At 32.9% G+C, this 25,276-nt stretch overlaps 1 protein-coding gene across 1 annotated transcript; it reads left to right on the top strand.

Moving 5' to 3' along the window:
* The first annotated feature begins 1,046 nt into the window (after positions 1-1,046).
* On the top strand, positions 1,047-23,748 carry LOC145332532 (farnesyl pyrophosphate synthase-like). The gene is made up of 15 exons (XM_080177532.1): positions 1,047-1,222; positions 1,784-1,842; positions 2,436-2,511; positions 4,749-4,820; positions 7,925-8,014; positions 8,293-8,382; positions 12,371-12,445; positions 16,618-16,705; positions 17,101-17,123; positions 17,421-17,501; positions 18,169-18,225; positions 18,533-18,584; positions 19,094-19,205; positions 21,144-21,246; positions 22,621-23,748. Exons 1-15 carry the CDS (start codon positions 1,079-1,081, stop codon positions 22,750-22,752), a joined length of 1,254 nt encoding a protein of 417 aa, XP_080033658.1. The 5' UTR covers positions 1,047-1,078; the 3' UTR covers positions 22,753-23,748.
* Positions 23,749-25,276: the final 1,528 nt, after the last annotated feature.

The following is a 25,276-nucleotide window of genomic DNA, read 5'->3' as shown; positions in this document are numbered from 1 at the left end:
CTGAATGAACAAACTGATCAATAGATGAGTTCCATGTTAGTAACCTAAATTGACGACAACTTCCGCCCGGCCCTGACATAATATCCATGTATATTATATATCCATTACTACAAAATAGTGAATGATATAACAATTTAACGCTTCTCTCTATGTTTCATACTAATGGATATAAAATACATGAATATTGTGACAGTGGAATTTTATACTCCAATTAAGGTTGCTAATATAGTCCTCAAATATTGATCAATTCGTTCATCATTGTTCAGTGGAGGGGATGGCGTAAAGCCATAAGGGGAGATGGGAAAAACTGGGAGGAACATTTTATCAGGGTATGCAAGAATCTCTCACAATATCCACGTATTCAATATCCATTTTCCTACTCACAAGCAAATGTTAGTTTTTTCTTCTTGACGCCATTTATATTTGATTTATTTATTACAACTAACAAACTTTGCTTTAATCCGTCGTCATTTATTATTTATTTTTGAACAGAAAAGCTTCTCAACAATTACAGATGGTCCGTCCGTATGTAAGTAAGCTATAATCGTTAATATATTAGCATTTCCATCTGATTCATGATGATATTAACAAAAATGTATGGGTAAGGCAGCTAACAAATATTAACGGCTTAGTTATATATTTGTTATCAATCCTCAAAAGCATTATTAACATTGCAACTACAGATCAGCCAAAATTTTCCAGATGCAGTGGATCAATTGCATTGTGACGAACCCCAAACTGTCCCACTTTGAGAAAGACGATCCCAGTGAAGTCATATACGTTTAGGGAAGGGGGAATAAAATCTCTTCCCTTTTCTCCCATCTCTTTTGAAGAGATTTTCTTCCCCCCTTCCCTTTTTCTTTCTCGAAACGTATATGACGTCACTGGAATCGTCTTTCTCCAAGTGGGACAGTTTTGGGTTCGTCATCCATTGTGGTTTAAAAATACTATAAAAACAGCTGCCAAACAAAACAGTCTTATATTCACCTTTGTTTTTATTTTAATATTACTTTTCTTTTTATAAGTGTTATAATGACGAAAATTTTAGAACTAAACTGATCCCCAAAAGGTTTTCAAAATGTCGCTCCGTACAGGGACAAGATTTGTGAAGCAGCTAGGTGCAACCAACACAACAACCAACAAAATTCTACTTGACACACTGACAGGAACCCTACCTTGTCTCAGTGTTACCACCAGAAAATTAAGCAGAACTGCTGCAAAGGTAAGGGACAGCGGAAAGTGTCATGTGTGACGTCATAAAATACGTATAAAAGGAGGAGAGGAGAAGTAAAAAAGGAATCCCCTAAAAGAGATGGATATGACACTTTCCGCTGTTCAAAATTTAAGTCTATATATTTTGCAATACCAGTCATTTAATTTGATATTCCTAGAGAATTTGTCTTAGTTAGTAATAGAGTAGAAATTCGACCTTTGCCCCAAAAGAAAGATGAAGAGGTTAGAAAAATAGCATAAAGCCACCCAATAAACGTTAATAAAGATACCTTGAAAATTACAATCTATTCGGACCTGCTATTTTCAAGATCTTTAGCTTCAGACAAATAAACCTAAAGACTTAAATGATATGCATTGTATAAAAAGGTTGGGTGATTTTTTGACACACTGTTGTTTTACTATTTTATTAAATACAGAGCAATTTGATACTAAGTGCGCTAAATTTAACAAGGATGACAACATATATAACACATTACGGACAGAATTATAGAGTAGCTTCGCTGCAAAAATATTTTTTTATGGCTTAAATTATTATTTTTATTTACTTTAGAGGCCGGCAACAGTTAGAAATAATCTCAAATTTAAACTTCATGATGATATTGAAAGAAAGTAAGTAATCAAAAAAAAACTTCTATTCTATATATTGCATGTCTCCGTTTGTTGGATACATGTTTCTGTTAATGTAACTTCTTCCCCTTTTTATTTTTATTTTGCATATTTCTCAATTTTATAAAATAAAATTTATAAAACTCGAGAAATTCCATGTGTACAAAATTGAACCTAAATTAACCTGAAATCCTTTTTTTATGAAAAATTTGTGGATGGTGAATATGTCTGCTCATGCTCTGTGTTGAAATAAAAGATAATGGGGAGAGGGATTTGCTGTCCAAAAAAAGGTTTAGGTAAAATCATTTGTTCTGGCTAATACAATAATTGAAAATAGTCCCTTTCGATACAACGCCCCTTAAGGGGCGATTTGTCGTATTTTTAAAACGGCTTTTTATAGGTTATTTTAGGTTAGGTTAGGTTATATTGGGTTATGTGATTGTCCCACAGGGTTAGGCAATTGGCCCCGCAGGGTTAGAGCCCCCAGCAGGGGATAAAAACAGGAGAAAACCTACTGTGAAAAATACGAAGAATCGCACCTGAAGGTGCGTTGCCACGAAAGGGACTATACCCCAATAATTATTTTCTTTTTTTAGATTTCTGAATTTCTATCCTGACGTAATCCATGCTATAAGCGCAGAATTTCCATCCATATCTACCAATATTACAAAGGTATTTCATTTTCATTAGGCAAGGAGGGGACATTGGACTGTGAATTAAACTAGTACCCAAGCTTTTATGACCACGTTATCGCATTGTAACCCACAGTTTTAAAAGTCAACAATTGTGAGAACGTACGTGTATAAAACTTTGGATACCAGTTAGATTCTTAGTTTAATATCCCTGGATAAAAACCGTCATACTCTACTGAAAAATCGTGTATAGCAACGTATTACAGACAATTTTCCACTAATATCAAAATAAAAAAAATCTTAAGAATCGGCCTACAAATCTCATATTTTTTTATTTTAACATCCGCAGAAAGCTGTCTGCGATGGGATAAATAAATATTCTGTATAAATAGTACATTAGGGTATAGTCCCTTTCGTGGCAACGCTCCTGAAGGGGCGATTCTTCGTTTTTTTTCACAGTAGCTTTTCTCCTATTTCTAGCCCCTGTGGGGTGCTCTAACCCAACGGAGCCAATTGCCTAACCCTGTGGGGCAATCACCTAACCCAATATAACCTAACCTAACCTAAAATAACCTATCAAAAGCCATTTTAGAATCGCCCCTTAAGACTATTTTCGTACATTAATTTGCAAAAATACAAGTTTAATTGTTTTTGAAGATTATAATATAAAACAAGGATGACAACATCCATAAGTAGCGAAGCACAAAATTTCGTGAATGGGATTGACGGTCATTGTTGTTTTTTTCAAACGACGGGAAATTTAATTTTGATATCTTTAACTGAAAAAATTTTGAAAATCGATTAATAAACACCAAAGATATGGGGGAAAATGTAAAAAATATAAAAATAGCCAAAAACCTGCAAAAAGGCAGTCTGACCGTCATTGTTGATTTCTTCAATTGACCGGGAATTTAATTTTTATATCTTTAACTGAAAAAATTTTGAAAGTCGGTCCATAAACACCAAAGATATGGGGGAAAATGTAAAAAATATAAAAATAGCTATAAACCTGTAAAAAGGCAGTCTGACCGTCATTGTTGTTTTCTTCAAACGATGGGAAATTTAATTTTGATATCTTTAACTGAAAAAAGTTTGAAAATCGGACCATAAACACCAAAGATACGGGGGAAAATGTAAAAAATATAAAAATAGCCAAAAACCTGCAAAAAGGCAGTCTGACCGTCATTGTTGGGTCTCTAAACGACGGAAAATTTAATTTTGATATCTATAACTGAAAAAATTTTGAAAATCGGACCATAAACACCAAAGATATGAGGAAAAATGTGGAAAATAAATAAATAGCCTAAAACCTGCTAAAAAGCCGTCCGACCGCCATTGATGTTTTATAGTTAATTGTGCTCCTTAATGATAGGAATGTTGTCAAAAAATTTCAGCTTTCTATCTTTTATAGGGGCTGAGTAAATCCCATTTCCCCCATAGCGTTACGGACTGACGGACGGACTGACGGACCGACGGACGGACAAAGTGAATTATAGAGTAGCTTCGCTACTAACAATAACACATGATTATTTATAAATTGAAAAACAATAAAATCATTTTTTTACAATTATCAAACTATTTTCAAAAGCGAACCCTTTTTGTAATTAGGGACTGTTCGTTCATAGGTCTTTTTGTTAATTTGTCCTAACGACTTCAGTTATCGATTATTTCTGTAACCGTTATGTACTCTTAAATCCTTATCAGAAAGCTCTTACGTCCATATAAAACATGCAGATTTTTAACTTTTTTATGTAATTTTTATGTATGCTAAATTTATCCTATTCAACAAGCTAATTTTTATAATATTGATTCCTAGGACAACAAGGTAAAAAATTATAAGCAAAGCATCCCTATGATAAATTCCTAAAAATGTAAGTATGTCCTTAAACACTATCCTGTATTTAATCACATTTGATCATACAATTTTGTTTAGACTTGAAATTAATATTCTTAAAATTTCTTATCAAGTTCTGACCTTCTGCAAATGTTTATGTTCGTTTGGCATACCTTATAATTTTAGAGCTTGGCTTTTATGGAAGTTGTAACCTTTGTTGTATCTTCAAATTAGTTTTGTAACTTAAAATTTCTATTTTAGCATTAGAATAAAACAATAAATGGGGAAGGGGTTAAATAAGCCATTAGTGTCGGGAATATTAACACATCGAGTCGCTACAAAAGAGAAGAAAGCAATATGCTAGCAGACGAGAAAGGCCCCCAACAGAGAGATCCAGGTAGTTTTCTGGTTATACATCTAAATTCATAGATTTATTATTTCAGCTTTTAACGCATACACTGAGCACAACGGTGATTGGAAAGAGATATGGTCTTCTGGTCCCAAGAAGTTATAAGGTATCATTTTTTAGTAGCCAAGCTACACTATAATTCACTCTGTCTATCCGTTGGCAGTCTCTTAGTCAGTTCTTTACGCTATGGGGGAAATGTGATTCCAGTAAGCCAGATGGTAGGGGAGATATTTGGCTGTTTATTAATACACTGATCTTCATAGCTTAATAATAACGTTTTTTTTTATTCGTTGGCTCAACAACTTTCTTTTGTTAAATTTTTATTGGTTGATTTATTAAGTTGGGTGTACAAACGTTTCAGCCACTAATTGTCATTAACAGAAAGGGGCTAATTTAGGATATAATCGCAGATAATGTACATTAATTTATCAGCCCTTGTCTTATCCTTTAGGATATCTAATCTTATTCGTTGGCTCAACAACGTTCTTTTATTGAAATTTTATTGGTTGGTTCATTAAGTTGAGTATCCAAACGTTTCAACTGATAATTATAATCTACTCAGAAAGTAATGCTGTGTATCATTATTTATCGGCCATTGTCTTATCTGGAGATCCTTAGTAGTAAGCGGAAGCTATAGCACACCATTAAAACCTTGTCGCAATAATTGATATATTGACAAGGGAAATTTGTCATCAATTTGGCTTGATAATATGAATCTCATTTATTTGTCAATTTGCTGATCCCGTAAGAGGGGAGGAAATGTGGCAATAGGGTTGTTATTTTAGCCAGCTGCGAGCATCACTTTATCATAGTACATGGAATTTTGCAGCAACATCCAAGTTATAATATATTGATTGTCGCAATATACAGACATGTATCCCCTTAATCACAGGGATCTTAAGGGACAAGACAACGGACTATGCATTGATGTATATCCCTAATGATGTTAAACCAAATTACCCCTACAGTAGATAAAGATTATTAGTGCTAGTTTAAACAAGCAAAATTTATAAAAAACATACCCAAACTTATTTATGCCAACGAGTCAGAGAGCGTATTTATAAAACTTTGGGTACCAGTATAAATTACAGTCCAATGTCCCCTTCATCCCTGGCTTCTTTTATAAATAGGAAACATTTTATGTAATTTGATTAAAAGGGAAAAAACAGCAACTCGGCCATTTAAAGGGTGTATCCGAAATTTATATTTTTGTTAGTTTACATTTTTTCCAAGTGAATTTACCCATATAAGGAAAAATAAAAGCTATCTTAGGTTTTTTTCTGATTTTCAAAATTGCTGTGGGTAATGGTCCCGTCGTTTTAGATGATTTCTGTGTTCATAGATGAAAGGACAAGTAGCTTTATTTTGGAGCAGTATATAGTGCCTAGTAAAACAACGACGTCATACAATACAAATGGCCAATGATAAGCCAGCATATATTTTGCCATTGGTCAATATAAATATATACTGGCCTATCATTGGTCATTTGTCTTGTATGACGTTATCTTTTATTAGGCACTTTTTGCTGCTTCCTTTATTTTATATTTTAACATATTTTTAAATCTTTAAGAAGATTGTTGTTTTTTTTCTAAAGTGCCTCCATTGTAAAACTACCTTTGTCTTTCAAAAATAGAAATATTATTATTTTTGATGGAGGTTTCGTGATTTCCGTCATGCTTCCGTCTATTCTTATGTTCTTTGTTTTCTTTCTATCTTTTTATGACCAAAGAACATTGGCTTGATTAAATTTGTCCATTTCTCAATCCATATAACTTGTTTTTTGCTACTTATGGATGTTGTCATCCTTGTTTTTAAATCAACAACATCATTACAAGAAGATTATTTAAGTCCCTCCAGAGATTATGACGTCATACTATAGAATAGCCAATGAGAGGTCAGTATAAGATTTATGCCGGCCTATCATTTGCTATTCTATCGTATGGCGTCATAATCTGTGGAGGGACTTCTCATCTTCTCTTTACAATAAAGATTAAAAAAAGGATACACAGACACGAACTCTTGTAGAGTAATTTTCCTACTGAAAATTGCGTCCTATCGTAAGAAGTTAACTTCCAAAAAGAGATAGGCTTCTCAATACTATGAACCATCCTGTAACCTAACCCTGGGTTATATTTGTAGTATAGTTTATCATGTTTTTACAATATAGGCTTTCAACAAATTCATGGTGTCCCAATAAAATTAGGATTTTTACCCTAAAAGTAGCACAACAAAAATCTATTTTATAATATTGCTAAAGAACAATAAATTAAGATAATAATAAAAAAGTAAAATTGAAAGATCTTATTTTATATTTCATAAATGAAATAGTAATCCAAAAATACATTGATATTGCTAACTATATTCCTGTACATTATTCACGGTTTTTCAAGGCATACTTTTCCGGATATTCTTATGAAAAATGACAATCTTTTCTGTAAACGGTTTCTTTTATATACAGCTATGACGCTTTCATAGTATAGCTAGGGTAAGTAAGAAGTAAATGCTAAAAATATTACATTTAAAATTAATCTTTAGGCTCTATACATTTATATCTCCCGCGTAACTGATAGTGTACTTTCCTAGTGTCGGGTTCATGGTACATAACTGCTGCTATATCAGATATGTGACACTAATAACGAGCGGGGGGGGGGGGACTGGTTAATATGTACAGTTAGGACTTCCAGAAAAAGGTTGTGCAGTAAAAGTGTTGGTTGTACTTAACCTAACATCCAATAGTGGGCGTTAGAATATCACATCCAATTACAAGCGGATGATGCTCTGGATTCTCTAGATGACTATTTGAAATCGAAGGAGAATCCCGCCCAAACATTTATCTATCTATCTAGGAGCTAAGAGGAGCCAGGTCTCTGGACGAAGCCATAATGTTTTGTTGGGGAGTTGAATTACACGGTGCTGCTATCTATCTATCGATTTAGGAGCTTGGAGGAGCCGGGTCTCTTGATGAAGCCTTAATGATTGGTTGGGGAGTTGAATTAGTCAGAGCTGCTATCTATCTATCTATTTAGAAGCTTGGAGGAGCCGGGTCTCTTGATGAAGCCTTAATGCTTGGTTGGGGAGTTGAATTAGTCAGAGCTGCTATCTATCTATCTATCTATCTAGGAGCTTGGAGGAGCCGGGTCTCTAGATGAAGCCTTAATGCTTGGTTGGGGAGTTGAATTACACAGTGCTGCTATCTATCTATCTATTTAGGAGCTTGGAGGAGCCGGGTCTCTTGATGAAGCCTTAATGCTTGGTTGGGGAGTTGAATTAGTCAGAGCTGCTAACAATCTTACTTCAGAGGTGAACTTCAGGGATCTCAAGGGATAAGACAATGGACGATAAAATGATGTATACTCCCCATTTTAATAAACAAAATTATTTTATGGAATTAACGTTTCCTGTATGGCCTCAAAACTGATTAATATCCGCTGGATTATAATCGGTTTTCAATCTTGTATGAATGTATTACAGACAATTTTACACGATGATAAAAAAATCATAAAAAAGTATTGTTTTTTTATTTTAATATCCTCGAAAAGCTGTCTATAAAACGATGCGATAAATAACTATTCTTTCAGATAGTTCATGATCTTGAGAAAAACAGACGGGGTCAAGAAACATGGCATAAGAAACAACAGATGGGTCAAGCAGCCCTATCTCATGTAAAGGTAGATAGATAGATAGAGATATCAAGAAACATGGCATAAGAAACAACAGATGGGTCAAGCAGCCCTGTCTCATGTTAAGGTAGATAGATAGATAGATAGATAGAGATATCAAGAAACATGGCATAAGAAACAACAGATAGGTCAAGTAGCCCTGTCTCATGTTAAGGTAGATAGATAGATAGATAGATAGAGATATCAAGAAACATGGCATAAGAAACAACAGATGGGTCAAGCAGCCCTGTCTCATGTTAAGGTAGATAGATAGATAGATAGAGATATCAAGAAACATGGCATAAGAAACAACAGATGGGTCAAGCAGCCCTATCTCATGTTAAGATAGATAGATAAGGGAGAAGTCGACCCCCACTTTAGACCCCCTTGTAAGAAGGGAAGTTCACTTTTCATTGTTATTTATATCTGGTGGGTGGTGGTGTACTCCCCTAAATTAGATATAAATCTTCCTATGACCTATGAAAAGCTTCATTGTAAATGAGAACCATATTGGTTCAGCGGTTAGCTAGATCCTTTGGTACAGACAGACATAAAAATAGATACATAGAGAATGAGATAGATGGATAGATAAAATATAAAGTTTATATTTACTTTAGCTGTTTTTACCTGTATTTATACAGTGTTAGATATGTGTAAATAGATATTTGCTTTCACTTCTGCAAATTCTTTTATATACAAAGTTTTTTATATTCGCAATTATACAGAATAGCATATAAGGCAAAGAGAGAGGGGACTTTGAACTTTTTATTACAATAGTCTCCAAATTTTTTATGATAACTTTTTCTTATTCCTTGGCTCAACAACTTAAGGGACAGTTATTGAAAATTGAATGGTTAGTTCATTAAGTTGAATGTCTAAACGTTTCAACCACTACTGTAATCTACAGAAGGGTTAATTTTGTACCACTGGGTTGGTAAATCAATTTATCGGCCATTGTTTTATCCCTTTAGATCCTTATTATAAATTGTATAAAAAGGCGCAATGCAAATAAGTATGTACCATGAGGAATAATACAAATGATGGTAAACAAAATCATCCATTCTGTAGATTAAAAATATAGGTTGAAATGTTTGAATACTGCCAAAATATACCAACCAAACAAGATTTAAGTGCCCAAAATTTATTAACCAACAAATGACAGAAAATTTGATGCCAGTATAATTTACACTACAATGCCCCCTCCCTCCCTGGGCTAGGAGTCTCTTTTGATTTGCTATTCTTGTGATTTATTAGTATGTGATTGTGATTGTGATTGTACACCAAATAAGTTTTACTATTTGCAACAACTCTCATGTTGATTTTATATGCATACAAGGATAAGGTATTTAACAATGGCTAAAATAACAGTCTGTCCACGATCAGAAGAGTCCTTTATCATGTCTTTATAACAAGCACCACTTAGCACATGAAAAGCTGAATAAGGTTTTCTTAATGGCGTTCATTGATACCAAGGCAATAATTAAAAAGTAGTAGCATCAGAACAACCATTTAGCCATGAAAATAGTCAACTGAAGCAAAATACAAGAACACCATTAATACAAAAAAATATTTGTATAGAGTAGTAAATATAAAAAGCCTTTCAATGCAGATGCAAATTAACAGTTAGAAATATATGTATGTGTTATCGATATAAGATCCTAAATGTAGAAAAATATTTCTTTAAACTGTACTTTGAAAGTACCTTATTCGAGATATGCAAATCTCTTTAAACCAACTTTTGATGGCTAAACCAACATATGTAAAAATATATCTACATACATATACATTAGGGTGGGTCGATTTTGGACATTTTTTTTCTGAGGCCAAAGCGGGGATCTGCAAATGATTTGTATGAGTATAATACACCTCTGGATGATTTAAAATTTATCCTAAGCCTTAAAACCGCTGACGACCAGACATTCAATTGTATAGCTATTTGTAAATGGGAGTCGAAATTTTATTGAATCACAACTATGGCTTCATGGTGCTCCTACGAAAGGCATTGAGGAGTAGAATCAGGAACTTTTGACCGTTTTAAAAAATCTCGTTCCTAGCCTGGGAAAATCTAAAAAACCTCTACAAATTGGACAATTCTCATTAAACCTTGAAAAAAATGTGGTTTATTAGTGATTTCTAAGGCTAGGAACGAGATATTTTGAAACGGACAAAAGTTCCTGATTCAGCTCCTCGAGGTCTTTACAGGGAGCACCATGAAGCCATAGTTCTGATTCCAAAAAAAAATTAAATGTCGTTTTTGCACATTAATAAGTAATCAAATATATTCTAAAACCCAATTTTTAAAAATTCTTTTTCGGTCAGAAATGTTTTAAAGGTTACTTTTATCTGTTGCATATCCCCTCTTTGTCTAATTCCGATATGAACCCGCCCTGATATACACACATTCAATAAAAGATGTAGACAGACTTTTTAGATTCAAGATCATATAAACTAGCAAAAGCTCCACTTATAGTATCTATGTGCTCTGAGCACATACCAGCAGAAAATAGCTTAAAACCGTCCAATGACTTAAATCTTGGATTTTGGTACTTGATCGGAAAAGTTATACCATATTTATTATATTATATCTTCAGGGTTAAGCAAATTGGAGATATTTTGATGTACACCTCGAATCATGATAAACAAACTTACCTGTAGATAGAAAATTTGTGGAACAGTGTGGACTATGTTTGTTTGTACCAACCAATCAAGATTTACTCAAATTCCCCAAAAGTATTAAGACGGCGAATGAATGAACGTGTTACAAAACTGGCAGCAAAAGTATAATTTTCAGAGAGTTGCTATGCGACTAAATCCCAATATTATATTTTTTTGTAAGGATTTCCTTGTACAAATATTTCATGTAAATATTTGTTTACGAAAATAGCAAAAATATTCTTGGTGTACTTTGATAAAGTTCAAGTTTAAAAAGTATAGCTACTTCTAAACTTACAATTTGACTAGGATTTTGATCATAAATTCTAGAAGAATAATGGAATCTATTTTTATTAGGTAAGGAGTTAAAATGCAAAAAAAAACTATGTTTGTTTATTGATTCTCCCTTTTTTTTGCTAAAAAGTTTATAAACTAGTATTTGAAAATTGTTTTTTTTACTAGTTGAAAATTTGGATACAACTTTATCTTGGCCGCTTTATTGTTTTTACTTTTCTCTTTCACATTATATTTTTTTTGTTGATAGCACCGGAAAACCCGTATTTAGGTCTTAGCTACAGTGAGTTAATTTAAAAGTGCACTTTAGGTCTTATGGGATTATGTCTTTTAGCTACAGTGAGGTAGTTTTTAAAGCGCACAATTGGCAATATGTAGGATTAGGTCTTTTGTAGGATTAGCCATTAGGTCTTTAGTAGGATTAGGTCTTTTGTAGTATTAGGTTTTTTTAGGATTTGGTCTTTTGTGATTTAGGTCTTTTGTGATTTAGGCCTTTCGACGGATTAGGTCTTTTGTAATTTAGATTTTTGAAGGATTAGTTCTTTTTATAAGTAAGGTCTTTTGTAGGATTAGTTCTTTTGTAAAATAAAATATTTTGTAATTTAGGGCTTTTGTCGGATTATGTCTCTCATAGGATTAGGTCTTTTGTCGGATTAGCCTTTTTATAGGATTAGGTCGTTTGAAAATTAGGTCTTTTGTAATAAAATTTACTTATTTTTTATACTTATGATAATCCTTGTTGTTTATGCAAATAAACAAAAAGTCGATATTAAGAAATTGTTTACTATATAGATAGATAAATATAAAATGTTAAAAGAGTTTTTAAGGAGCAAATTATGATTTTTAAAAGATAAACCACTGAATTTATTGAATTGTCCGTTTTAGGGAAGTTTTACATAGGTCCTGTAATGGTTTTAAACTATTTTATTTATGGGTATAAGTGAGTCTTAGGGTGGATTTAAGCAATTTTTTTTGGCCAACACCTCATTTTTTACAATATAGATTTCCTAGATTCTAAGGTATAAATTACTAATAATCATTTTTGTTTCAGATTCTGGAAAGCAGCATATTTTTGGTTCTAAGAAGATATTTTAGTCACACCGAGTACTATTCTCAACTTGTGGATGTAAGTATGTTTTTTTTTAATGAGCATAGTAACCCTTTAAGTGTTTGTTTCCCCCAATGTAAATCTGTTTTTAGTACCTCAGTTTTTAGATGTACGTATTTTTTGTTTAAACTCTATTTTCAAAGAATTGGGTTATTTTTTTTTGTGTCCATCATTTTATTTTAAAATGTACTCTTGCTTTTTGATTTAAAACGTTAAGTAACGTTGAAAAAAGGTTTATGTAACTTTAGTTTTACAAAAAAAAGTTTATCAAATGCTTTGCAAATGTCATAACATCATTTATTTACCCAATGCAGTACCCAAAATTTTTAATCCAGCGAATAAGAAAACGTGAAAAAAAGATGGCAAGTTAGGAAAAGACTAAGAGAAGGAGGGACCAGAAGACTGCAAGTCCTCAAAGTTTTAAACACCTTCTAGTTTCGTAGGCTTCAAAACTTTATAGATTTTACTATACCTTGATTGGGTTCTACAATTGTTTTTGACTAAGAAGTTGTAGTATGTGAAAGGGGGTAATTTTGTTTATCATAATCAAGGGTGTACGTCGATTGCCTTACCTTGCAATATCTCTGCAATTAACATGTTACAGCTAGAGACCTATACATTTTTTGGTAAATCTTTGAGCAATATTGAACTTCCGTGAATAGTAAGGTCATGACCGTTTGACCACTCCTTTACCGATTTTTGACCGATTTTCTATTTCCTACCTGTAATTTTGCAGTTTTTAAGCTGCCATTTGTCAAATTTTTAAACAGCTCTATATCAGCCAATTTCTTTTATGTAGTCTTTTATTGTGATCAGAAACAAATAGAAATATTAATTGGCGCCGACAACCGCCGTTTTACCACCAGAAAAAAATTATGTCTCTATCTGTAACAGGGGCCGATCTATTAGGGTGGGAATTGGGGCCCGATCTGTAAGGGTTGAAGGGGGTATTTTTTATTTATTATAATTAAGGGTGTACATCGATTGCCTTACCTCTTAATATGTCTGCAATTAAAATGATACAGAACAAAGAAAAGTGTTGTAAAAAATGAGAAAATAAAACTTCCCCTACTTCCTTGAACACTTCAAACTTTCAGAGAGAAAAAAATATTAATTGACAATATCTGTTCAACAAAATGATACATACAAAAACTTTTAATCAGAGTTTATCAATTAAAGTCCCTAATATTTTTATATTTTTCATATTATTTTCAAATATACTATAACAACGACCCTAGCATCTAGGGCCTCTGTATTTAAAAGAGCAGAGGGGGCTAGAAAAAGCTTAAACCATCCCAAGACTAAAATCTGAACATAGGAAAGCCAAAACCATTACAAAACCTATGTGAAGGCTACCTAATATAGAATTCCCAATCTGTTCAGTAGTTATTGAGATCTTAAGCTTCAGACAAAATACCCTTACTTCACTACATAACAGGATGAAACTAATTCATGAACATAAAACAAGAAATAGAATATGATTCAATGTGTTTTTTTTATATAATAAAACGTATTGTCTTCAAAAATATATTTTAAAAAACACTTTGGTAGAACCAGTTATTAAGTCTAATTTGTTGAAAATCTTGAAATATTCTTTTCACACACAATAATTCCTACGTCATCAAAAGAAAATGAGATAATGATGATTAAGTTCTGACAAGGGTAAGTGGGTTAAATTAGCCAATACTTTTAATAAAATAAAATAAAACTGTGTTTTACTCGCTTTGAAAACTAGACTCCAAATTTGTAAAAGAGGGAAAGAGAAAAAATAACAGCATCTCAAAACTTTAAAAATGGTTCCTCAAAATTTTGTAAATCTTTTTTACATCTTCAATAAAAGTTGATAATGCCAGGGAAGGATGGGACATAAGAATGTCAAAAATACTGGTCCTTACTAATTCGGTGGGTTGAAACTTTGGGGACAACCTCCCTTGGACATCTAAGAAACTTTATTGTAAAGGTTAAAGGAGAACCATATCGGTCAAGCAGTAAGCGAGATGTTTTGCTACAAACAGTGACACAGACAGTGAGTTACTTATTGGAAGTTTTGTGTCACCTTTAAAAAGTTTTCTTTTCAAGTTGAGCATCTGTAAAGGCCATTTCCAAAGAACTTTAGGAATTTTTATCACATTACAATTTAAAGCATATTTATTACTGTTTAGGATAATGTTATTTTTTAATTTTAAAATCATAGAAACCATCTTTATTCTGTGTAAAGTTTTGAACAAGTTGATAATAAACAATTAACCCTACTCCCCTGTCCTCCCTTCCACCCCCACCCTCTGCTCGTCCTTGTTTAAGGTCGGTGCAAAAAAATTAACCTATTCATGTATGTAAGAATGTGAATTGGGGTAATTATGCGAAGTATGGTCGTTTTACTAGTAAAATTAATTTTAGTAGGAAGCGGGAAGGGAGGAATACTCGGCTGTAAATAAAACGTCCTCTCATTTTTAGTCCTTAAATTTTTTTGTACTTTTATGAAATCTTGATTAATTGATTCAATCTAACAGTGTTCAAACTTTTAAACTAATAATTTTAATCTATAGAAGGCATAAATCATTAGGAATTTACTTCAATTACTCATTGTTTGGAATCCTGATAGGGAGGTAATAGACAATCATGCTTGAATTATTCTGTAACTGTATACCTTTAATCCAGAGTTCGGCAACCGCCTGCATTAGCCTTAAATATTTAAATATTAAAGCCCACTCATGCACTGGGGTAATTTTTTTTTGGAAATGGTTAGCTTTAGTCCTAGAATCCCTAAAAAATGAGGATTATATAGATTATTCATTTTGCAGAGATTTTAAGGGTTAAGATGATTTAAATTGAATATTGTTTACCTTTCAGTGGATTAAAGTTATCCTTATACTAAAGTAACAGGATGTCTATTTGTCTGTTTGTGTGTCTGTGTGTTTGTTTGTACCGAAGGATCTCGCTAACCGCTGAACCGATCGGGTTCTCCTTTACAGGGTAGCTTCTCATAGGTCCCGGGATGGTTTTAGGCTATATTATTTTTAGATTTAATACTTGGGATTGTTTTATGTTATTTTTCTGCCAACTCCTGACCCCTTTGAAGTCAGAGTCCCCTAGATGCTAAGGGCACAGCCGCTAGTAAGTATTAGTTAGTGACCTAAAGGTTTAGTAAACAGATCAGTCGAATTTTAAAACTTAAGGCTCCAAAATATCTTAAAATCTAATGACCCCATCTCTTTATATATTGTCATCATAAATTATGTATGATCCAGTTATGTTAATTATTTTGCATATAATTAAACCATTCACCTTTGTCTTAGTTCCTAGATCTTCAAAATCTTCTACATAACACTAGGTTATGAATTTTCGTCAGCCTTAAACCAAATTGTAATTTTTAAAATCTACGAATTTTTTAAACCCGCCGTTTTCTAGAGTTTAACCTAACGTCAGACACTTTACTTGAGGATCTTATAATTTCATAAGTTACATATTAAATTAAACATATATTTATGGGGAATTTACTTTAGATAATTAAGATAAATGTATGAGTATGGCCCCTTCCAAACACAGAAGAATTAGTAATTTTAATTTTAACAATATTAAGAGGACCAGAACAGATCGGAAAGTTTTAGTCGCCCCTAGCCTTTATTCATCTGGAAATCACAAGGACAAGTATTAATATTTCCTATTTACATTCTTTAGTCAAATTACAATCGTGGTATGTATTTATTAAAATTTATTAAAAGTAAAATAGAATATCTTATTAGAAGCAAATGCAAATAGGTATATCTATCTATATTCTTATATGCATTCATATTTAATACCGCAAGACAGAAATGTAACAAAAATAAAGTATAAATTTGCAAAGCAAAAAATCACGAAACCTATCATTCTAAAAATTATATCAAAAGTTGACTTATAAGTAGATACTAGATAATTTTCACATGGATCTTTGAGATAAAATAATGGTGGAAAAATGATGTACACCACAAATGCGATAAACAAAATTATCCCTTATGATGATTATAATTCTTATTCGTGTTGGAAAAGTTTTAACAATGATAGGCTGCTAATCAAAAATTAATAAAAGACCCTAAAGTTTTCAAGCCAACAAACTAGAGAACGTGTTACGGTTTTAGTCCAGTGTCCCCTTTCGCTCTGGGTACCAAAAAAAAATTTCAGATACCGATCAATTCTTTTTTTTTTTGGTTCAGTTGTTTGCAGAAGCCGTTGGTCACTCAGCGCAGAGCTACAGCCTGGATTTAAAGCTAAACCCGGAGGAGAACAAACCAGGTCTTCAAGGTAATAGATAAAGTTATAATTCTTTTAACCAGAGCCGGGTTGAAGAGGAGTGTATGGCGGTCGATACAGCCCCCTGGCAGAATTAAGGGAGGTGGATACACAACTACCACCCGATGTTAAATTTTCGGGGGGTGAACCTTGACAATACACGCCATTGCTTCTAACATTTCCGAGCTTTCAAAAGCAGTACATGACACATAAAAAGAATTAGGTTTGTGATGAATTCCATTCTTAAGCGAGAAATGCCTTTTTACTAACTTAATTAAGTTTTATATGTTATTTTTTTATATGATTATCTATTTTCAACAATACTTTTTTTTAAATTACTGATTATGGATGCGATTTTCAATGTGTATTTTATACAAAATTTACCTTATTATATTTATTTTTTTCAGCTTATGACATGTGGAGATATAAGGAATGGATTAAATGTTACTTTCAATAAGAATTTGAATAAAAAATTTATGATAGTTTTTGGTTTATTTGACTATAACTTTAAGTTAGGTAAGGTTGGTTTATATTTATTACTAGATAGCCCTGAAGGGTAAAGCCCCCCCAACAGGATATAAACTTATTTCAATCTAAAAATAAGTAGGTATGGAATCAGATCCCAATAGACGCTTTGAGTGAAAGAACCAAAAAGCTTTCATTTTAAAATAAATATATATATATGCACAGATCTTTAAAAATAACATTTAATTCCATAATTTAATAGAGTCTTGTATATTCAACAAAAACCTTTCCATGTTTGGTTCTACCTGTCGGTCTGGCCTTGCATCTGGCTCAATTGTCACAGGTATGATTGAATAGTCTTCTCCATTTAAAACGTTCCTATACTATTGTATAATATAATAAATATAGTCTATTTGTTTAATTTTTAAGATCCCGCTAACCATTAAAGTCACCAATTTAGGAAATTTTCTGATAGGTACAAGGATGGTTTTAGGCTATTATAGATACTTTATGGAAGTTAAAAATTCTGTTCCGTAAAGAAATACATTTTGACAAATAAAGTAATATTAAGGCTGTAAAATATTTTGGCTTTGATTTGAAATTGTATATATTTAAAACAGAACACTTTAATAGTGTCTGACTGATTATGACGTAACAAAAAAAATTAGCCAATGAGAGGCCACTATAAATTTTACCATTGGTCAATAACGGCCTCTCATTGGCTAATTTTTTTGTTACGTCATAATTAGTCAGACACTATTACTGTGTTCTTTAAAAGATCTTTATTCTTATAAAACTTTTAGATAATACCTAGATAATTACCTTTAAATGTCAATGAGATAAAATTATTTGCCAATTGTCAAAGCTATAATCAATTATAACTGAATAATTATTTTGATATAAAAAAACCCTTTAGATAAAATAAAATATTCCAGTTTAGTGACCAATAATGTGGTTGGATGCTCCTAATTGTTCAATTGTAGGATTATTCATCTATTTTTAAATTTTAGAGCCCAGTCCATGAAGCAGCAAAAAAGATTCTGACTGAAATTGGTTTGCTACATCAGGTAGAAAAATATTATTTAACTTGTTGTCGTGTGCCATAATATTTATACTATTGCAAAAGTTGTTGGAAAAATAAAGAAACAATACAGTATGTTTGAAATGGATGAACGGTTATAGAATTGCTACGCTTTCCAAATCTTACCTAATAACTAAAGGAATCAACATGCAAAGTTTGCGTCTTGTGCAGAATTTATGACATTCAGCTGCGATCAACAGTTGCATCGTCAACATTGTGCGACTGTAACTGATATTTTCTATATTTGATCGGTATTGGTTGTTATGGCTGCTAAAAATTGATTAAATTTTTAGATCAAGCAAGATTTTGACAATTGTTTCAAACATTATGAAGAAGGAGATATTGGTGAGTTTTTTTTCTGATCTGAATTGAATTTGGTACTTATCATAGATGTTTTTCCTTTTATTCGATTTCCCTCAGGTTTCAATTGGATAGTGTAAGAGGGGAATTTTTGTCGCGGATTTAGGTTGCTAATATAGTCCTTAGATATTGGTCAATACGTTCATCCAGAGTCATGGTAGCGGATGGAGGCAGCTGGGAGACACATTTAATCAGACAATTGCGAAAAACTCCCACCATTTATTCTTTCTACTTTTTATAAAAGATATAACTTTGAATTTATGAATTTACCGCTTAAATGAATAGATCAAATTTCTCCATGTCAAAAAAACCTTGTATTGTTAGATGTCTATAGAATGTAGCACGAAGCAATGGTGACTTTAAAATACGTGTCTTACATGTGAAAACGAGCCAAGTTATAAACGGCATTTAAAAAAGATAATTTCCTTACACCTTAGAAATTTTAGTTCCAAACAATGAAAATCTATCAAGACGTTATAAGTTGTTTTGTTCAGCTCGTGGAAGAGTAACCTGGTTGATAGTGTTGGCCCGTCAACGAGCTACCCCTGCACAACTGAGAGAACTGGACATCCTGTATGGTAATCCAGAACCAGAGGCTATTGCCAGGTAAATACATACATAGAGTAAAGGTCAGAGGTACCCCACCATAGCTGAGAGAACTAAATATCCTGTATGGTAATCCAGAACCAGAGGCTATGGCCAGGTAAATATTTACATAGAGTAAAGGTCAGAGGTACCCCTGCACAACTGAGAGAAATGGACATCCTGTATGGTAATCCAGAACCAGAGGCTATTGCCAGGTAAATATTTACATAGAGGTCAGATCAGAGGTACCCCTGCACAGTTGAGAGAACTGGACATCCTATATAGTAATCCAGAACCAGAGGCTATTGCCAGGTAAATACATACATAGAGTAACGGTCAGAGGTACCTCTGCATAGCTGAGAGAACTGAACATACTGTATGGAAGTCCAGAACCAGAGGCTATTGCCAGGTAAATATATACATAGAGGTCAGGTCAGTGGTACCTCTGCACAGTTGAGAGAACTGGACATCCTATATCGTAATCTAGAACCAGAGGCTATTGCCAGGTAAATACATACATAGAGTAACGGTCAGAGGTACCCCTGCATAGCTGAGAGAACTGGACATCCTGTATGGTAATCCAGAACCAGAGGCTATTGCCAGGTAAATACATACATAGAGTAACGGTCAGAGGTACCCCTGCATAGCTGAGAGAACTAAACATACTGTATGGAAGTCCAGAACCAGAGGCTATTGTCAGGTAAATATATACATAGAGGTCAGGTCAGTGGTACCCCTGCACAGTTGAGAGAACTGGACATCCTGTATGGTAATCCAGAACCAGAGGCTATTGCCAGGTAAATATTTACATAGAGTAAAGGTCAGAGGTACCCCTGCACAGTTAAGAGAACTGGACATCCTGTATGGTAATCCAGAACCAGAGGCTATTGCCAGGTAAATATTTACATAAAGTAAAGGTCAGAGGTACCCCGCCATAGCTGAGAGAACTGGATATCCTGTATGGTAATCCAGAACCAGAGCCTATTGTCAGGTAAATATATCCACAGAGGTCAGGTTAGAGGTACCCCTGCACAGTTGAGAGAACTGGACATCCTGTATGGTAATCCAGAACCAGAGGCTATTGCCAGGTAAATATATACATAGAATAAAGGTCAGAGGTACCCCAGCATAGCTGAGAGAACTGGACATCCTGTATGGTAATCCAGAACCAGAGGCTATTGCCAGGTAAATATTTACATAGAGTAAAGGTCAGAGGTACCCCTGCACAGTTAAGAGAACTGGACATCCTGTATGGTAATCCAGAACCAGAGGCTATTGCCAGGTAAATATTTACATAAAGTAAAGGTCAGAGGTACCCCGCCATAGCTGAGAGAACTGGATATCCTGTATGGTAATCCAGAACCAGAGGCTATTGTCAGGTAAATATATCCACAGAGGTCAGGTTAGAGGTACCCCTGCACAGTTGAGAGAACTGGACATCCTGTATGGTAATCCAGAACCAGAGGCTATTGCCAGGTAAATATATACATAGAATAAAGGTCAGAGGTACCCCAGCATAGCTGAGAGAACTGGACATCCTGTATGGTAATCCAGAACCAGAGGCTATTGCCAGGTAAATATATGCAATGTTTTACATGGCAATGGAGTGGACAATAGCAGAAAAAGTTCATCCCATACCCCTACCTCATCGAAATTTGCATTGATACATATAAATTGAAATAAGTTTTTTTTACAAAATACAAATCTGTAAAAAAAATTAATTTCGTAAAATACTCATTGTTTATATGGACTAAATGTATTACCTTTTAGACTGTAGCTGTAGAGAAACTACACCTCATCATGCTAAATTGCCATAGAAGTTATCATTTCAAAGTAATATTATAATTCTATTGTGTCTACACTCTACCTACAAGAATGTAAATGGATAGAGGGACAAGTAAAAGGCTTAAATCTGCGCCAAAAAGTAGAAAAGTTATTTTTTTAAATGTGTTATTTCAGGGTTAAAGAAATCTACTACAAGTTGAAGCTGGACAAGAACATAGCAATCCATGTGGAGGAAAAATCTAAGGATATTGAAGGTTATATTCAACAGATGGCTAAGGTATTTTCATTATTTCTAAAGTGACAAGGCTATAGTACCTGAAATGCAAGATATTTATTAGGGTGGGTTCATATCGGAATTAGACAAAGCGGGGATATGCAACAGATAAAATTAACCTTAAAAACATTTCTGACCGAAAAAGAATTTAAAAAAATTTAGTTTTAGAACACGACCACTTAAAAATATAATTCATTACTTATTAGTATGCAAAGACGACATTCAAAATTTTTTTAAAATCAGAACTATGGCTTCATGGAGCTCCCTGGAAAGGCCTTGAGGAGCTGAATCAGGAACTTTTTTCCGTTTCAAAATATCTCGTTCCTAGCCTTAGAAATCACTAAAAAACCAAATTTTTTAAAGGTTTATTGAGAATTGTCCAATTTGTTTTTTAGATTTTCTCAGGCTAGGAACGAGATTTTTTGAAACGGACAAAAGTTCCTGACTCAGCTCCATAAGGCATTTCCAGGGAGCACCATGAAGCCATAGTTCTGATTCAATAAATTTTTGACTCCCATTTACAAATAGCTATACAATTGAATGTCTGGTCGTCAGCGGTTTTAAGACTTAGGATAAATTTTAAATCATCCAGAGGTGTATTATATCTATATAAATTGAGTGCAGATCCCCGCTTTGGCCTCAGAAAAAAAATGTCCAAAATCGACCCACCCTAATATTTATCCAAGAATTTTTGTTTTATGTTAACGCCTATGGCAATGTTATCTTTCTTTTATTAGCAAGGGGGGGGGGTGCGGGGTCTTGTTACTATTTTTCAATTAGTTCAGCTAATTACAAGATCTGAAATAACATACGGACAGATATACATCCTTTAGTACGTTTCTAATAAAACAATCTCATTGAATATTATTTTAATGTTTAATCACTAAACCTCTTCCAAGTCATTATAGTTAACTTTTGACATGAGAATTCATCGTCCGATTTTGTACAGCACATATGGGTTTTCTCTGTTTGATAGATATTTTTTCAAAATGGTTTATTAACTAGTATGTACAAATAAAAATATTCTTAGACCAAATATTAACTTTAGAAGAAGTGTTTTAGGTGCTATGCCGCTTTATACCCAATGCCCATCCATATACTTTTCCAACTTAAATCCAACTTTCACCTTTTTTGGGTTTTATTGGTCATAGGGTTTCGTAAATATAGTAAAAGGGACAAGTAGCTTATTATAATCTAATTTATTATGCTGTTTATAGAGACTATAAAAAATGACGTCATACAATACAAACTACCAATGAGAGGCCAATACACAGACTAAATTACCAATAGCTGGCCAGTATACGCTTTAATTTACCAATGGTAGACAAGTATGACGTCATATTTTATAGGCACTAAAACTTAATTTGTTTTGTTTAGGTTGACAGGGTGGGGCTATCCCAATCCCTGTTTTTCAAGATCCACGGTGAAATCTCCAGCGATGACTACACATTTATCCAAAGTCCTGGCTATTACCAGGATAGGAATGCACAAGTAGTTTCTTCAGTTTAGATTTATTTAGAATCATTTTGCAATGCACACAGGAGAATATTAAGAAAAATAAGATTTGATTATTAACCTAAATTGATGTTGAATATAGCAAATTTGCAATAAGGGTAGGCGCATTGGATTGTAAATTAAAATGACAAAAAAATCATAACTGCTATGTAATTTATGTCTATGGTGAACTTAAGATGAAGTTCCTTACCCGAAAACCTATACGTTTAATTCTGTCTTTGCCCCACTGTATTGCAATAGTATGAAAAAATTATAGCTTGTTATCATAATTACATAAATCTACCTTACCAAAATGAGCATTTAAAGTTGTTTCAGACCTTTTATCCATAAATTTGTGTGTACCAGAATATAATAAACATAGCATCACAAATAGTCCTTACATTCTAAAATTTTTATTTCAAGTTGAACTTATATATTTTCTTTCTTTGAATAAATAAGAAAATTTGTGTAAATAAATGTAACAAAAAAATCTTTTGCAAGTTTAAATTACCTTCATATTATTTTTTATTTTTAAAATTTTTTTTTATTTACTGTTTTTATTTTTATATTGAATCTGTATCTTATCCAAGTGTTTTAATTAGCAGGGCTCGGCAGCCGCGCGACAGCCGTCTGTAAGCCTCAGAAGAAAAATTTTTTTTCACAATTTTATAAAATCAGCTGAAAGTCTAAATCTGACGTAAATATGGCAATACCTCAATTTTTTTCAAAGCATCCAAACGGGTTTAAAATTTGAGGCACAGTCGCAGTTGATGCGCGGCTTTTGTATCCATTAAACTAGTTAAAAAGATATTGATAGACTTTGTAAAATTATTTTTCAAAATACTTAATCAAAAGAATAAGCTTAGATCAATAAGTAAAACTTAGGTATTATTTTCTGTGAAAATTTTTTGGCATTTATTTTATATTCCGAGCTTATGTGTTTTTTAGTTGTATGTAAATGTTTCAGGATTGTTTGAACCTTAATAATCAAATATAAATCTTATCTGCAAATAATACAACTTTGACTTACAAGGAAACCTATATATAAAAGTAACACGATGTCTGTATGTGTGTACCTTTTTAAAACTAAAATTAAATGTGGGGAAGGGTTAAATCCCTCCCCCCTCTTTTAGTATATATAAAAAGGAGCTAGTTCAATAAATCTATCTTACAGAAATAAGCAGGTAGGAAGGGGACATTGCACAGTAAGATATATAAGTTGGAAAGAATTTTAATGTTAGAGGGAGATTTGAAATCTGCATCAAATTTTAAAGATTTTTTTTTATAAAATTCGTTTTTTGTATAATTCTTTATCTAAAAGCGGAAATACAATTTAAGTTAATTAATTTTGACATCTGTAATTGGTGGATTGAAAATTAACTGCGCTCTGATTGGAGAAGCTTAAGTGTCGCACATCGTTCTACCAATTAGAGCGTAGGTAGTTTCCAATCCACCTATCCTATTAGTCAAAATTTATGAACTTAAATTGTATTTCCGCTTTTAGTTAAAGAATTATACAAAAAACGAATTTATAAAAAATCCTTAAAATTTGATGCAGATTTCAAATCTTCCTCTAACATTAAAATTCCTTCCAACTTATAAATCCTATTGCACAGTAAATTATTATACTGATCTTCAAAGTTTTATAAACACATTCATGATTGGTTGGTACAAGCCCCAGGGAGTAAGGGAGGGGACAATGGATCAAATATTCAATTTTTAGGAGTCTCAGACTTTGGATACTGGCTTAAAGGGAATGTACAAGAATTTAGCAGTTTCTGACTGACTTTGGGTACTAGCGCACAGAATGCTGCTAACTCGTTTGTTAATTTTGAATATTGCAGACAAGTATCAATAAACTTAATTTGTTATGATGTGGCTGGTTTAAAAAAAAATTTTCTCTCCAGAAAATATTATTTCATAGATAAAAACTTTATTGTGATATTTGTTTAATAAACAATCTCAGAATCCAATTAAATTTTGGGTTATGGGGCTATGGGTTGAATGGGTTCCAGGGAGATTTTTCTAGTTATTAATTACATAATGGTTACATCAGTCTGATGTGCTGGTTATATAATTTTCAAATGAATGGTTTTTTCTTGGAACTTTCTTCTTATTTTATTGTTTTCTGTATTGTATTAACTCTCCCTTTAAAAAAACTTCCATATTTTCTGGATTAATCTGGATTTCAAGGTCTTTCAGCAAATACTCTTAAATTGAATTAATTGCCCATTGTCCCTTCCCTTACTCCCTGTACAAGCCCTCAGTACCCATTTTTTCAAACATTTCCAAGAAAAATTTTCCACAGAAATGTGTAACATAATTCATAATCCATTGTGTTATCCCTAAAGAAAAGTTAAATGGTACTTACAATTATTTACAAAGACTCTGTCGAACGCTTTGTTAAAGTCTAACAGACTTTTTTTTTAAATTTAAGGGTTCGTATCCACAGGTACACTAAGCATCTGCAACTTAACCGCCAAAAAAGATAAAGGTTCAGCATCCGCAGCTTATTAACCATCAGCAAGTGAGCCGCATA

This window comes from Acartia tonsa, chromosome 11 (assembly GCF_053477335.1).
Source record: "Acartia tonsa isolate MP-2025a chromosome 11, ASM5347733v1, whole genome shotgun sequence".
Taxonomy (NCBI): Eukaryota; Metazoa; Arthropoda; class Copepoda; order Calanoida; family Acartiidae; genus Acartia; species Acartia tonsa.
The sequence above is the reverse complement of the archived record's forward strand: the minus strand, read 5'-3'. Positions and strand labels throughout refer to the sequence as shown.

Coding starts and splice junctions, on each gene's coding strand:
- LOC145332532 (XM_080177532.1), top strand. CDS start 1,079: ATGTCGCTCCGTACAGGGACAAGATTTGTGAAGCAGCTAGGTGCAACC. Junction 8,383..12,370: donor CAGCCCTATCTCATGTAAAG/GTAGATAGATAG, acceptor TTTTTGTTTCAG/ATTCTGGAAAGCAGCATATT. Junction 18,585..19,093: donor TTATGAAGAAGGAGATATTG/GTGAGTTTTTTT, acceptor TGTTTTGTTCAG/CTCGTGGAAGAGTAACCTGG.